Source organism: Drosophila suzukii, chromosome 3 (assembly GCF_043229965.1).
Source record: "Drosophila suzukii chromosome 3, CBGP_Dsuzu_IsoJpt1.0, whole genome shotgun sequence".
Classification (NCBI taxonomy): Eukaryota; Metazoa; Arthropoda; class Insecta; order Diptera; family Drosophilidae; genus Drosophila; species Drosophila suzukii.
The window spans coordinates 41,608,926-41,626,141 of NC_092082.1; the positions used below are offsets into that span (position 1 = coordinate 41,608,926).

Genomic DNA, 17,216 nt, shown 5'->3' on the forward strand with positions numbered 1-17,216 from the left:
TCAAAAATTTGAGGATTTGATCGTATCTAGAAAGACAGTTACCACCAAAGTGATGTCAGAGGAGTACAACCGCATTAAAGGAAAAAAAAACGGGAGCTAATATTTTAGAACTCTAGAAAGCCAGTTACCACCAATGTGATGTCAGAGGAGTACAACCGCATTAAAGTTGACCTTAAGGAAAAAAAAACGGGAGCTAATATTTTAGAACTCGTTAAAAATACTCTCTAAAATCACATGCAAGATAAATTAAACAGTTGAGCTATTATTACTGACAATGGAGTGAACATTGTATCTGCTTTTGATAAATTTAAAAGATTGTCCTGCTCATGCCGTAACAAAAATTTAGTTATTGATGATTTTTTTTTTAAAAACACCCAGTTTTTGAAGTTTCTGAACTTATATTTAACAACAAATTAAGTAAGCACTTAAGCAGAAAAATAAAAATCGCTTGAATTCGGGTTTTATTTTGTTGCAAAGTACACTCATGGACAATACAATAGGTGTGTTTTTTTTTTCAGTTTTAACTTTTTATTTCTAATTCTTATCATCTCTAATCTCAACAAAAACTTTTTTCAAAACTTATATTAATTGTCTTTAAACAAAAAGTAACAAAGGTTTCACAAACCCTTTCATAAACAACTAAACTAAATATTTCCTTAAATCCTCCAATTTTGGCTGGACACAATAATAGGTGTACAAAGATAAATGTTTAAATTAAATCAATATTTCACTATGTTTGGTCTTTTTTATATTAAACTATCTGGCAGCTAATAGCCGATATATCCGCCATTATTTTGCAGGACTTTCTCCATTTGTCTTGGCATGGAGGATATTAGCTTGCGACATGTTCCAATTGGAATATTGTACCATGCTCTTTGGACAATATCCCAAAGTTGACTTTTATTTTGACATAAAGTCTTTCCCACCTCTCTATTGAGTTCCCCTCAGAGATTCTCGATGGGATTGAGGTCCGGGGATTGACTTGGCCACTCAAGAACATCCACATTTTGCTCTCGGAACCAATCCCGTTCAAGTCTTCCAGGACGATTGCCAATGAAATTGGGAATATTGTGTCATCACGGACCGTTAGACGACGATTGGCAATAGCAAACCTACCAGGTAGGATTGCTCGCAGGGTTCCTTTGCTTCGGTCGGCAAATTTACAGATGAGGAAACAATTTTCAATAGATCGTAGAACCTGGTGCTGACCAGAGGATGAGAAAAATGGCGTATTATCCTCTGGAGTGATGAAATGGATAATGGCCCGAAGCACGCCTCTCGAGTAGTAAAGGATTGGTTCCGAGAGCAAAATGTGGATGTTCTTGAGTGGCCAAGTCAATCCCCGGACCTCAATCTTATCGGGAATCTCTGGGGTGAACTCAAAAGAGAGGTGGGAAAGACTTTATGTCAAAATAAAAGTCAACTTAGGGATATTGTCCAAAAATCATGGTACAATATTCCAATTGGAACATGTCGCAAGCTAATATCCTCCATGCCAAGACGAATATAGAAAGTCCTGCAAAATAGTGGCGGATATACCGGCTATTAGCTTCCAGATACTTAGTTTAATATAAAAAAAGACCAAACATAGTGAAATAAACATTTATCTTTGTACACCTATTATTGTGTTCAGCCAAAATTGGAGGATTTAAGAAAATATTTAAATTAGTTGTTTATGAAAGGGTTTGTGAAACCTTTGTTACTTTTTGTTTAAAGACAATTAATATAAGTTTTGAAAAAAGTTTGTTTTGTTGAGATTAGAGATGATAATAATTAGAAATAAAAAGTTAAAAACGAAAAAAAAAACACACCTATTATATTGTCCATTAGTGTATTTTTGATGTTTAATCTGAAATTAAATCATTATTACTCGAAATGAACGAGCTAAAGCGAATAAATGATTAGACTTCGACATAATGGAAGAACTTCTAGACTTTTTTGAAGCTTTTTAAGTAATGTTCGGAAAAATTCAGTTCTGAAAAACATTCCATCGTCCACATCTATGTTTTGTGGGTTAATGAATAATAAAAAAAAAACATTGTAAATCTAATATAAAGGTCACTAGAAAAACACCTTAGCCCAAATGATATTCAATATGTAGGACCTCTTCCTAAGCCCACCATTTAAGGAGCTTAGATTTTTTAGTGTTGAACTAAAGGATCATGTCTTATCACTTGTTAAAATTATGTTAGGTGTTTACGTAACCGACATGGGAGATGCTACCAATGTTTTAAGAATGGCTTCACCGATGGAAACTAGTGAGTTTGAGGAGTATAAATATGAAAACCTAAAAAAATGAGGCTTGACAAAAATGATGTTGTTTTGGAAATATAAAATTTTTTTCAAAGCTCAAAAGACGATATTTTAAGTTATTGGAGAAATGCCAATCATATAAAGTTATTGCAAGAATTGCAAGGAATATTTTAAGCATCCCAGTTAGCTGTGCAACAAATGAGAAGGAATTCTCTACATCTACATATACTTAACGAAAGAAGGACTAGAAGCTCTAATTTAGAAAAACTTTTATTTCTAAATAAAAACATGTAACAAAAAAATCCAACTGTTTAATAGTCGAAAATAAAGTCTATATTAAATTAAAAATTTTAATAAAATATATATTTATTTCGTGCGTGTTCGTGTCGTGTTTCAAAATTATTTAATCGTTTCACTTTCGTGCGTGCGCTGGCAATTCCAGTTTTGTGTTCGTGCGGTGTCGTGTTGAGAAATTTTGACACGCGCACAACTCTAAGAGCAACTCCTTGAATTAGCAAATTGATCAAGGATGGGATTTCAAGCGTAGTGAAAGTTGAATAGGAACTATTGTAAGTTTTTAAAACACCTTTCTCGCATATAATTCATTAACAAATCCTTTTTATAAACAAATCCTTTTTTAAACAAAACCTTTTAAACCTTCTTTAGATAAATAATGTACAATGTTTTGGTGCAACCAAGAAGGTCATAAGCTGAAGGTCATTTCCTTAGAAAGACAAGGATAGCAATATCCCTTTTTCACGATAAGATCAGTTGCTGAGTTCCGAGCCGTTAGAAAGATATTTGGTCAAACAACTGGAACAGCTAAGCAACTGCTCTATGGCAGTGCATTAAAAACACAGTTAAAATGCGTGTGACTAGGACAGCTAAGATTTAAGACTTGACAAAAAACAAATTTGACCCGCATGCTTAGGCGGTGGTCGTTCCCAAACTATAAATTCCAGAGCTCGCAAATATCAGTTGACCGTTTCTTGCAGTCACCAAAAAACAGTTTTTTGCGCACCACTTGCAGAAAAAGTCAGACAAGAACCGTTCACCAGTGTCCAGTGCCCAGTGTCTGTGCTCAACCAAAAACCAATTTCGTGTTTCCTTTTTTCTCTGCTTATTCGCTTACCGATTTTGCAATGAAGAAAATAAAAGTTTTTTGCATTTGTATGAGTGTATATGCGAATGATCAGTTTACTTGTAAACCACACTTGCTTTTGTGGATTCGGTGCGTTTGAAGTGTCTAATGTTTAGATCTAATGTTAAAGTTGTTGCTAAGCGATGTTAAAAAGGCACTGAAGACAAAAGACCGTTTACGATGAGTCTTTCGTTTTTTCGATCTTCTGCCGACCCTCAATGAGCGAGCGTTCAGTTGGATTGCTCTCTTTAAGTTGTTGTTGAGTGAGCATAACAAGAACTACGTAACTGAGAACAGTTAACCGAAAACCAAAACAAAGAGAAACGAAAAGTTCTCTTCAGAGTTCATCGTCTTTTTCGCTTGTGTTCGAGTGCAGACCGCAAAACGAAAGACGGTATAGAATTATTTGCTAGCTATGATAAATTCAAAACTAATTTTGTTAATTCAAACCCAATAAAATCCCTTTGAAATCCCGAATCAAACAGATGTTGTTAGAAACATGAAAAAAAAAAATATTTTTGTAAAAAGTTTTGATAAGCCCCGATGGTTTTTAAGACTTATTTTTGGCAAAGAAAATACTATTATTTTTGTAAAAAAACCTTTATTTTAAAATGTCACAAATAACTGTGGAAAAACTTTTAAAATAAAAAATAATTATGTAAATGTTACATAATTTAAATAAAATAATTATCATTAAAAATAACTTTAACGTAGAGGGCGGTACTGCTGCAGCAGCGTACAGTATCACCGTCCAATGGCAAAGCACAAACAGCATTGCTTTAGAATATTCCGTCCCGATTCGCAGATTTTTGCATTTTACAACACTCAGAAAAAAAATCAAGTATTTCGTGCTTGAACCTAGTATTTTCGGTGTCAAAACTTCGCCAAGCATGGAAAATTCAGAACGCGAGAACAAAATCCTGCTTTCGAGCACGAATTTTCAAGACTGAAAACACTAGATTTAAGAACCTTTCAGTCTTCAATAAAGTATGAATAATTCTTAAATGAAGTCATATTTGGACTAAAAACAAGAACGATTTAATAATAAAGTAAGAAAGTTGCAAACATGGTTTAAGGACGAATAATTCTTCAATCAATATATAATTATTATGAAATTAAAATGAGTTTTTTTATGCTAGTAAGAAAAATAAGTATTGGAAACTGAAACGAAATAAACGAGATATTTATAAATAATATTAATATTTTAAGTTTACTTACGACTTGCCGCTCACGGGCATTAACACTGTCTATGTTATGCGCCTTATATACCGGGTACTTTCAGAATAAACAGTTGGGAATTATTAGAGTTGGCAAACATTAAAATTCCAAAAGGTGCTTAATATGAGAATTTTTGAGCACGAACGTTCTTCAATGATAAGCATGCTATTTTTCTTAAATCGAGGCTATTTGAACTTGTTTTTAGCACGGTGTTTTTAGCACGGTGTTTTTCCCTGAGTGTAGATTAAGCCAAAGTCGACTTCCATTTTGTGTACGTTCGCGACCGCACGTTTTTTGCCAATATTATGAAAATGATAGCTCAATAAACCCCTATCATTTACATATTTTACATATTTTCTTTTTTTTATTTGCACAAAGTGAGTACGAACGTACGTTCGCGACCTCTGGAAATGCCCATATATATATTTTTTAAATGTCACTTTTCCAAAAATCCATATTTTTTTAAAGTTAAGAAGCACAAAGTTGCTATTGAGCATATTCCTGTAAAAGTTCGATGGTAAAAGTCCAGCGGAGCTAAATATTGGCGTAATTTTTTTACTTTTAACAATTTTAAAGTAAAATGAAAAACTGATAAGAACTAACTGATAAGACTAAAACTCTATGCAGATAAGAAACATTTTTATTTTTTCTTCAAGAAACACTTTGAAAAATAAATTCAGTTCTGGGTTCGAATTGAACAAGTTACGTTAATTTAAATTAATTAATTTATAGTTCACAAAAATCAACCAGAAACCAAAAAGGAAGCTAGCTTCGGCAAACCGAAGTTTCTATACCCTTGCAGGTCGTTCCCATGGTAGCTTTGTACATATGTACATAGCTCTCAGACTTAAAATAAAAACTAAAAATTAATTACTATTATTTTAAGATCTTGTTCTATTTCAATTTACAACCGTGTACGTTTACCAAAAAAAAATATAAAGGTCTAGGTATTAATTTGACATTAATTATCCGATCATTTCTATGGAAGATATATGATGAAGTCGTTAAATTTGGTTTAAATTTTATTCAAAATTAATAATACATTTCATGTAAAATTTGTTTCTAGCATGAAAAAACAAACTTGCGCTGCGTACAAGGCTACGGAATCTAAATCTGAAATCCCAATTCTCTATCTTTGATAGTTTCCGAGATATCCGCGTTCATACTTATGGTTTTTTGAAGTTTGTGGGCGATATTTGGACGTTAAAGTGGGCGTGGGTCAATCGATAGGTATTGATGAGAACAATACATTTCAGTTAAAATTTGCATTCTAGCATTAAAACTGTAGTAGACACAGTTTTGGGCTGTTTGTGGTCGTAATAGTTGACGTGGCACCCTGCTGAAACAAACTTGCGCTGCGCAAGAAGCTCAGGAATCTACATACCAAGTCCCAACTCTCTAGCTATTGTAGTTTCCGTGATCTCAGCTTTCATCCGGACGGACAGACGGACATGGGTAGGTCGACTCGGCTAGTGATCCTGTTCAAGAATATATACACTTTATACGTTCGGAAGCGCTTCCTTTTACCTGTTACATACTTTCCAACGAATCTAGTACACCCTTTTCGTCTACGAGTAACGGGTATAAAAATACCTTTTTACAGATCCTTGAAATGATAGAGATTGACAGACATTTGCATTTGGCAACTGCGTGGTATTGGGTCACTTTCCAAAGAGCAACTAAATAAGATAGGGAAATAACCATGTCCAGGCAAACCGTTTAAAAGATACTTCGGCAAATTCTTCCATTGCTGTAAAAGAAGCTTGGACCCCGTTTTATAACATTATAAACATGTCTCGAATGTTTTCACAATAAGTACACCTTTATATTATGAAAAAAAAACCTGTATAGGCTACAGGTTGGGACGCTTTATGGGCTTTAGAGTAGGGATGACACTTTGCTGACTAACAAACAAACTTGAGCTCCGCGTGAATCTTGTATAACCTTTTACTTTACGAGTAACGGGTATAAATATGTAAAACCAGGTATTTCGCCGGTATAGTCCAAATATTCGGTCAATATATTGCCCTCATTAATATTTTTATGTACCTGTCGAATCGGTTCCGGGGATGATTTAATTTAGGATTTTCTTCTCCACGATGCTTTTCATCTGAAATACAAATATTTGTATACCGTTATTAATGTATTAGCCAAACACCGCTCTTTAAAAAATAAAGGGCATGTTACAATATAAAATATTTGTAAATGACGGGTTTCTTGGCGCTGAATTCGTCCGAAGTTCTTATGTACATTAACAGAAACATAAATCAAAATCTAAGCGTTTTCTGTGGCACCACCATGTGAATGTTTTTCTAAAGTAAGTGATATAGTCGCAGTATTTTTTTTTACCAAAAATTTATTTTGAAAAGGGCAAATCATAAACGAAAACTAACTTTTGAAATCCCATATCATTAGTAGGCCAAACTGAAAAACACTGTTTAATTTTCAAAAAGGCAAATCGATACCCAAATGCTTTGTTTTTATTTTTCAAGCTTTTTTAAAGTTTTTTTGGTAGATTTTGTACATTTTTGTGTCGCATTTTAATGCAGAAGAAAAGGGAGCGACAAAACACGAAACAAATTAGCCATCGGCAAAAGTCGAAGCGTGTACATATGTTGTGTATTGATAAAGCAAACAAAACCAAAAACAATATTTTGTTCAGCTTTGGATGCAAAACAAACATATGTTATATTTTGTTTAATTTTGCTTATATTGTGTTTACCACTGTGGACGGCATTCCACGTAGTGAAGTGCACCAGAAGAGTGTGCGAAGACGACTACTTATATACACGAATGCATGAAAATTTACTGTGATAGTCCGATCGTAACGAGTGATACATCAATCGAAGTTATCGCAAAAACAAGAAAGGAAGTTAACTTCGGCAAGCCGAAGTTTGTATACCCTTGCAGTTATAACAAATAATCAATGTTAGTAACACCATGTTAAATTTTTAAGGATTGTTGCTAGCTTCAGTGATATTTGTGTAACATTAAATTCGTAATGCTGAAAAGTTAAATATTCTATATCCCAAAGTAAAAGAAAATACCATCAAAGTCAAAAATTTTTTTAAATAAATATTTGATTATTTCTTTGACCGTTTCTTTAACAGCTACATGTTAGAGTCGTCCGATTTTTATTAAATTTAAAACGAAATTCTTTAACTTAACATTAACACTTACATATATCGCTAGAAAGGTATTTTTAAGTACTGCGTACGCTTTAACATGGTTAAAATAACATTGTTCAAAAATTGGGTCAAACGTTTTTTTTATTCCGTTTTTAAAGGATTTTACATTTTTTTTTAGAAACGACTGTAACGATTTTGGTTTAAACCAGGGGTCGGCAGCGGCCTATCTAGTGAGCATAGGGAAGTGTTCTGCCCATTCTCTACTCGCTCACGTATAACGTAGATGTTCGTGTGACTTCGGCATGGGTCTTCGGGTCATTTTTTTCTCAGCTTCGGCGTGCTTTTTTGTTGCTGCGGCAGAGGATCTCAGTGCAAACCAGAGAAACGTCAGGCTTCAGCACGCCGCGGCGCACCGCGCGCAAACTTCGTGGTTGTTACACTCACACTAATGCAAGGCAAACTAGTGATTGTATGTGTGTGCCGACCACTGGTTTAAACTTAAAACACATTGTTGTAAAAAGATCAAGTTTTAAAGTTATTTATCAACAAAAATGGCCACATTTTCCAGTGAGTATTGCATCGAACTTATTTTGTGCGTATCCAAACGCTGCAAACGTCAAAAAGCTCTATACAAGAATCTTTAGTTTTACCACTTTTGGAAAAACTTGCTAGTTTTGCGGGAAAACGGATATTAAAAACTTTATTTTCTACGCCCGTAACTTGCCATTTTTTAAAGCTAGATGCTTGTGCTATATGTCCTTGGAAAGGTGTTTGAAATACTGTGTACACCTTTTCTTTTCTAAATACCATTGTTTAAATATTGTGGGTAAACGTTTTATTATTTCGATTTGTTAGCTTTCTTTTAATTCTGATAAACGATTTCGGTTAAAACTTTAAACTGAATGCCCTGAAGATTCCTCAGCTTCGGACATTGAATTTATTATGTGCGTATCCAAACGTTTTTTTAGGGTCATGGTCATTTTAATTGTTATACACAGTTCCATATAAGATTCTAGAACTCTACGGCTTTTAATTTAAGTAAATACACTTCCTAAATTTTTTACATTCGGCACGCCGCAATTCAATATGCCTCTGTTTAGCTATACCATTTTGACAAAGCGTGTCGATATGTTTGTACTCACAGGTAAATGAGCTTTTTTAAAAGGCAAAACGGAAAGGAGGGATACGAAAATACTTTTTTAAAATAAGTTTAAGTTGACAAAATATGGCTATAGTATAGTATATATAGGTATTGAATAGTATATATATGTATATATGCATAGCATAGTATATTTGTATGGTATAGTAAATGTTATGGTGAAATATTAATTTAATTAAGATCATTATTATAAATTATACGACAATACACAATAACTATGAAAAAATATTATATTATATTACAGTGGGTAGATGACCTCATTGTTTCAAGGGAGAAAGAGAAAAATTAATTAAGCTTAGAAAGAAGAGCAAAACATACAATTGCCAGTAAAATTATGCGTGCAAACATGTTATTTTAATAAAAAAAATGTAACAAAATGGGCTTATTTTCGATCAGAAAAAGTATGCGTATTTTGTGCAAAGAACGTCGAGTTTAATGCACAGTCGGATACCCTTTACGTTTTTATACCCGTTACTCGTAGAGTAAAAGGGTATACTAGATTCGTCGAAAACTATGTAACAGTCAGAAGGAAGCGTTTCCGACCCCATAAAGTATATATATTCTTGATCAGGATCACTAGCCGAGTCGATCTAGCCATGTCCGTTTGTCCGGATGAACACTGAGATCTCGGAAAGTATAGGAGGTAGGCTATTGAGATTTGGCATGCAGATTCCTGAGCTTCTTACGCAGCGCAAGTTTGTTTCAGCAGCGTGCCACGCCCACTTTAACGCCCAAAAACTTTAAAAAATCGTAAATATGTACGCGGATATCTCGGAAACTATAAAAGGTAGAGAATTGGGATTTTAAATTTAGATTCCCCTTCTGACGCACACAAGCCACACAATACTGTGGCGCCTACAATTTTCATGCTAAAAAACAGATTTTAACTGAAATGCAGTAGACTCGTCATGTTTTCATGCTAAAAAAAATTTGTATCTGAAATGTACATATTTCTCTCCTACATATCGATTGACCCAACAAAAGTTTGCCACACCCACTCTAACGCCGGCAAACGCCCATAACGCTTAAATTCGTCTATTGAAATCGCAGGTGGGTGTCGCACTACAATCTCGATTTGCTGCTTGCAGATCTCCATCTCCCTTTGGGCCCTTTAGCTGAGTAACGGGTACCTGATTGACAAGGCACTCAACTATAGCGTTCTTCCTTGTTTTTACTTAAGGTGTAAGTTGGTACCATTTGAGCGTTTAAGTAGGGACACCCGTTTTGCATAAATAAAATCTATGATGTCGTTTTCGGCAAAGTATCCAATCCATGTTCGTCTGCCTACAGTCAGTATGAACGCCGGAAACTATAAAAGTTAGAATGTTGAAATTCAGCAAAACAGATTCTAGAATACTTCCGCAGAGCAAGTTTGTTTGCTTCCTTTATTTATTCTTCTAAGTACATTTCATCCCCTTCAAAGTAATCTCCTCCCGATAAAATACACTTAAGCCAACGTCTTTTTCATTCCTCGGAACATATGCCAAATAGTTCTTTTTCGGGGGCTATACCTGCGCCTTCTTTTTTTCTCCTTAAACGACTCGAAACATGATCCCTACAGTGATCTCTTGAGTTTGGGGATTAGCCAGAAGTTACACATAGGCGAGTCAGGCGAATACGGAAGTTGAGCTTCTCCTGATAGTCAGAAAGCTTTGTAATACATACATCAGTACAATTTTTTTTCAAAAAACTTAACGCTTTCGGTCATAAATTTGAAGAAAAAAAACTCTTGGTCGTTTTGTAAACACAAGCGTAATTATATTACTGATATGGACGGACATGGCTAGTTCGACTCGAGTAGTGCTCCTGATCAAGAATATATGTTCATTGAAATAGCAGCATACGACCTGCACGTATAAAATCGAAAAACACTATTATAAACACAACATTTAAACAAAACTTAGATACAACAGTTTTAATTATTTATTTTTAAACAATTTAGCTGTTTTTTCCTGTTGGATACTTTAATATTTTAGCAAATTTGGATAATAACAGAAAAGAAAGACTGAAATATGGTGTTCATTCAAATAGCAGTCTTAAAAAAAAATATGATAAAATTCAATATGGCTCATAAATAACTTAATCCTACTAAATATCGATTTGATTTCGACCCAATATTTTGTTGTATAGCCTCTATTGGCTATTACAAGTTAACACCTACGTGGCATGGAGTCCACCAAGTCCTTGCAACGTTTACCCTCCTGCACAACTTGCCAAAGCTGCTGCTTAGAAGTCGGGGATTTCTTGGCAACATAACGCTTGTCCCTCGATAAGTTCTCAATCGGATTTAAGTACGGGGTTGTGCTGGACACGGCATTGTGTTTGGGATCATTGTCCTGCTGAAATGTCCATATTTAGGACATTTCATCATCAGTATACGACAGAATGACGTTTCTAAGTATATTTACGTAAACATGTTGGTCCATGATCTCATCGATCAAACGTATGGGGCCCACACCGCTGTATGAGAAACATGCCCATACCATGATTTTAGGGCCACCTGCTTAACGGTCTTGAGATTTTGTTTTGGGTGGTACCCGGTGTTTGGTGGTCGACGGACACACTATTTTGAACCTGTTCCACCAAAAAACACAAGCTAAGACTCATCTGTCCAAAAAGATATATCGACCTTTTAAAAGTGGCTAGTTCAAGTGGCTTTTGGCGAACTTCAACCTGTCTTTGGGGTGTCTTTTACAAAGTAATGGCTCCTTTGGTGGAATTCTAGCATTCAAATTTTCATCGAACAGACTTCGGAGAATAGTGCCATCCCTGATTCTCAAACTCGGATCTGCTTTTATAGTCCTACAGGATGCAAAAGGATAAGTTTTGCTGAAGCGCACTTTGCGAACGTCCTCTATAATTGTGGTTTTCCGTATCGCATAACGTTTTTCGGGCTTCGGTTCATAATTTATGGCATTGTAAACCTTATTGGCTGGACATTTTAAGGGACACTGAATATATTGATACGTTTTGCCCTCCTTTCTAAGCTCAATCAATTTTTCCTTTCTTCCTTGAAGCAATGAGGTCCTCTACCCACTAAAGTTAATTTTTTTCTATAGGTATAGTGTATTATGGTTCAATTTATAATAATGGTCTTCATTAAAACACATTTTTACCAAATTACAAACATTTTCGGGACTTTTCCTAGAAGAAAATCAAAAACTGATATTTTAGTGAACAGCCAAAATGTTGAGTGCGTGTGCAAAAATATGAAAGAAACCCAAAAACAGACCAAATCTAATGGGGTTTTTGCTTGTTTTGCTTGTATCTCTATAATCCATTCTACTAGCGATCAACTAACGAAAAGGACTATGCTAATAAACCGTTATATAGTTTTGCTGCCGTCGCACTGCTATTTTAATGACCCAGCTGTATATACTTTATAGGGTTCTGCCTGCTAAACACTTTTCGACAAATCTAGTACACCCATTTACTAAGAGTAATGGGTAAACCTATGTTTTTTTAGTTTATACGACAGCCACATGTTTGCTGAATACACCCTATAAATGTAAACGCGATCGGTCAAGTCGTTTTTGAGATATCGTGTCTACTTGACTTGAGCTCTCTGCCGGGACTTTATACTGAGCATCTTTCAAGCGACATTAAGTATTGAAAACAATTTTTAAGCTACATATTTTTTAAAGGAATGTTTGCGGTTTAGCTCTTGTCCACTAAGTATAAAACAATCAACAAAATTGGAAAGCAAAACTGTATTTATAGTGGAATAAGAAATGTATAATAATCAGCCAAATTGGTTTAAAAAAAAAAATTCTCAGTAGACTTCAACAAATTTGGAGAGAAAAAAAACTACATTTATAGAATAAGAAATGTATACATATCGGCCTAATTGGTTGAAACAAGTTGGTTAACATAAAAATCACAAAGATCTTATTTATGATGTTTGATTTAAAAACATTAAATACAATATGGTATATTTCCGACATTAGTAAGACTATAACACGATGGGTGCAATTTTTTTACTTCAACTATTAAACTGAGCTATACACTAAACTATACTGAACTATAAAGACATAAACCAAAAATTGCAATCGGCTTCTAAGATATAGCCCATGTTTACTTCAAATCTATACATTGCGAGGACTTACACATTTTTTAAAATTTATATTGTTTTTATATTTAAGAAATTATAAAATAAGTGTTTTTTAAAAATGTATTTTAAATGAAGAGATTTCAGAGGAAGATCCAAATCCTGATACATGTGTTTACTTAAAAAAAAGTTTTAGGCAAATCAAAAATGTGACCATAAAAAAGGTGTTTGGCCCTTATGCAAGCATCCATCTCCATCTCCCTTACGCTCCTTTTAGAACATCTTATTGCTAACATTATACTTTAAACTCGTATACGTGGTTAGTGCACTTGGATGCGTGTTTGACCCAACCAGTTAGTTAGTAGTGGTCGGAGGTTTTTTTATTATTATATTTCGCTGAGATGCTCATATATTGTCTAAATAGTAACATAATTAAGAGTGTATTTAATTATCGAAGGAATGTAATGGTTATAGGTACGAATCCAAAAATAATCGTTTTCGAGTTTTATATAAAGAAATGCCCTGCATAAGTGACTCGACTTGTTTGTCAAAGCTTTAACCATTTAATCGGTGTAATTTTTACCCAAATACCCAAAACAAACAAGGAAGAACGCTATAGTCGAGTACCCCGACTATCAGATACCCGTTACTCAGCTAAATGGAGATATGCAATCAGCAAAGCGAGATTGAAGTGCGCCACCTACCGGGCGTTAGAGTGAGCGTGGCAAATTTTTTTTGGGTCAATCGATAGGTTTTGATGAGAACAATACATTTCAGTTAAAATTTTTATTCTAGCATCAAAACTGTAGGAGCCACAGTTTTGTGCGGTTTGTGGGCGTTAGAGTGGACGTGGCACATTGCTGAAACAAACTTGCGCTGCGTAAGAAGCTTACGAATCTGCACGCCAAATCTTAATAGCCTAGCTCTTATAGTTTCTCAGCGTTCATCCCTAAAAAGGTCATTTGACCTGGATCTTTTGGATTTGTGTAAAAGGGCGCTGGCACTGCCGTCCGCTCTCCCTCTCCATCTCTTCCCTAAGTCACCGCTCCGTTCTGGAGCGCTTAAGTTAAGTTAGGCTTAACTAGTTCTTATTTCCAAGTGTACCAATAGTTACGTATGCACGTCGCGTAAAAAACTCCAAACTTCATCTATTTTCAGCGATCAAGCCACCCCGCCCCAACAGTCTGTTATTTTCCTCTATTATCCTTCTTTAAACCCTGTATATATCACCCGCAACCGAAACAAAATCTTTTAAACGACTGTAAGCAAATTTCTGCAACTTTGATTGTTTAGGGGGAGTTGTACAAAGAGCTGATGTTCTTAACTGAATATAAGCAAAAACAAAAAAGGAAGTTAACTTCGGTCCGATACCAATGCGCTTTACGTTTTCTGAAATTTTGTACGTTTAACACGAGGGTTGTTACATACAGTTCAGCCTAATAATTAATATGGCAATATCATCAAAAATGATATTATTGTTTTTCAAAGTATTCTCCACCAGGATTTATTCACTTTTGCCGTTTTGCAATTGTCGAAGCACTTTTTCCACTCCGAATGACGATGTGTGTGTGTGGGAACAAAAAGAAGTCATTGGGTGCCAAGTGAGAGCTGTGCGGCGGGTCCTGTGTGGCCGTCCAAAAGGGCGCTGGTTTGAGATGGTGTGTAGGAGCTCACGTTGTCATGGTGCACATTGATCCGATTTCTCTTGTTCGTTCTTCGAATTTCTCCAAAGACTTCAGACTTACGATAGATCACGATCTTGCATTATCAGTTCACGCACTGCACCAATGTTCTACGGGACAACGACTTCTTCGAGCGAGCGTCGGGCACGATTGAATCAATTAAACCAGTTTTTCACAGTGCTATAGGATGGTGCTTCATCGTCATACAAAGATTTAAGTTCATTGATGCACCCTTGTCGTGATAATCCACGTCGAAAGTTGTGAAAAATGATTGCACGAAAATGTTTCACAACACTTCCTAAGAAAATAACATGCTCCTTACGTTGCATTATGTGAAATTTTACCACTTTTTCTGGCCAAAACCCATTTTCTGAAAGTCGGAAATTTAAAACAATTCTTAGTGCAACGCATTCACAATAGATTAATCTCCAGTGTTGCATAGCAGAAATATTTATAGACGGCGCCACAACAAAATAATCAGCTGATAAACGCAGCTGTTGCATTTGTAAAGCGCATACGTCTGCAACAATAAGTTTTCTTTGCAAACTTTAAAAGGCCAAAGGTGAAAATTTAGTCAACATAACTCAAAGTTTTAAAATGAATTCAAATCTGTGTGGTTTATATTATGTGTTTGTGAATGTCCCCTGTAGAAAAAACTCATGTTGTCTTTTTATTAGAGCCAAAATGTATTTAGCCTTGAAATTGCATATTTTTGATAAAGTCTCATCTTCTAAAAGGGATTTAAAGTGAGTCCAGACGAGTCCATCAACAAGATGTTTTGTATGTTGTAGAGTATTAAATTCTTGTTTGAATGAACGTTATTAGAAATATCACTTTTTACGATTTTTTCGAGAAATTTTAATTTTTAGGACCTCAAATTGGCTAACGAAGAGCTGTTTGACAAGTGGTACGAAGCAACTGGAAAAGTTGCACTATCACAAGTAGAGTTTAAATAGCACAGCGACATTGTAGACCAAGCAAGTAATACATTTTTACTACCGCTTGACGCAAAAGTGCAAGAGCTCTTAAGCTAATATAAGTCAGTTGCGCAGGAATCATTTCGTTTGGCTAGATTCCAAAACTTTTATTAATTTATAATGCAAAGCATCGCAGAAGGTGCGCTGCAGAACTAGCAAAATCACATAATGTAAGTTTGCTTATCAATGCAGCAAGCTTGCAAGTATTCTCAAGCTGCTTTCAATATGCCCCGAAAAGTCTAAATACATGCGCCAAGCAATTATGGCACCAATCAAAAAGCCCGAGACTTTGTCCTCTAACGAGGTATTAGCTCTTGCCAACTTCCAATTGCCGTTCCTAAATTCCAAGCCTTTTGTTTTCAAACTGCCGAGATTATCATTGAGAAATACCCGTGGTTACCAATGACCGCTAGCGTAAATAAATTGCTGATTTTCGCCGGGGACATCATTGAAAATACCGTTCTTCCTATTCGATATTTCGGAGAGGAAGGAGCTGAATCTCGAAATAAATTTTACGAATCTGATTGTCTGCATCACGCCAGAAGAGACGTGTTTCATCGAGCTACAGACACTTCTGATCCGATTATTTCTTCGGTGAATTTGGATAGACGAATTCAGCGACAGAAAAGAATGAATCTTTCATTAGAGGTTTTGGACCTACTAGAATGCTCATCCAATCAGAATGACAACACGGCGCTCGAGGATGAACGACCCTTTAATGTATTAGATTTAGAACATTAAGACAACGTTGAGTTGGAAAACGAAGAAAATGTATTTTTTATTACTATTTATTTATTTACTAATTTTTAATGTTTTATTACAGGGCTGCAAGATGAATGGGCTGTATATTAATTTCTTTCTTAAAACCTTCTTAAGGCGTGCCACGCCCACTATTTTTTAATAAATAAACAAACAGTAATATGTTACTGTTGCAAAATCGTTTGTTACTTTTGAAGTAGTACTCTTTAAATCTGGAGAAAGAAGGGGCGGTGCCACGCCCTATATTTTTATACCCGTTACTCGTAGAGTAAAAGAGTATACTAGATTCGTCGGAAAGTATGTAACAGGTAAAAGGAAGCGCTTCCGAACGTATAAAGTTTATATATTCTTGATCAGGATCACTAGCCGAGACGATCTAGCCATGTCCGTCTGTCCGTATGAATGCTGAGATCTCGGAAACTATACAAGCTACAATACTGGGATTAGGCATGCAGATTCCTGAGATTCCTGCGCAGCGCAAGTTTGTTTCAGCAGAGTGCCACGCCCACTCTAACGCCCAAAACTGTGGCTCCTACAGTTTTGATGAATACAAATGAATAGAATACAAATTTTAACTGAAATGTATTGTTCTCATCAATACCTATCGATTGACAAAAAAAAAGTTTGCCACGACCACTTTAACGCCCATAAACCGCCCAAACCTGTGGCTCCTACAGTTTTGATGCTAGAATAAAAATTTTAACTGAAATGTACTGTCCTCATCAATACCTATCGATTAACCCAAAAAAAAATTGCCACGCCCACTTTAACGCCCACAAACTTCAAAAAATATAAATATGAACGCGGATATCTCAGAAACTACAATATATAAGTTAGAGAATTGGGATTTC

At 35.3% G+C, this 17,216-nt stretch overlaps 1 protein-coding gene across 7 annotated transcripts in view; it reads right to left on the reverse strand.

Annotated features, from left to right (window-relative positions):
- The window catches only part of eIF4B (eukaryotic translation initiation factor 4B), a 58,826-nt gene that overhangs the window by 28,162 nt on the left and 13,448 nt on the right, over nucleotides 1-17,216 (reverse strand). For 6 of the 7 annotated variants that reach the window (XR_005015009.2, XM_017080615.4, XM_017080616.4 and 3 more), the window contains one exon: nucleotides 6,662-6,722. The exons of the other annotated variant lie outside the window; for it this stretch is intronic. Coding sequence is in view for 5 of the 6 variants with exons in the window: in XM_017080615.4 (XP_016936104.1) it covers nucleotides 6,662-6,722 (61 nt within the window). In the remaining variant the exon portion in view is untranslated. The remainder of the gene's footprint in view (nucleotides 1-6,661; nucleotides 6,723-17,216) is intronic. 7 annotated transcript variants of the gene reach the window in all.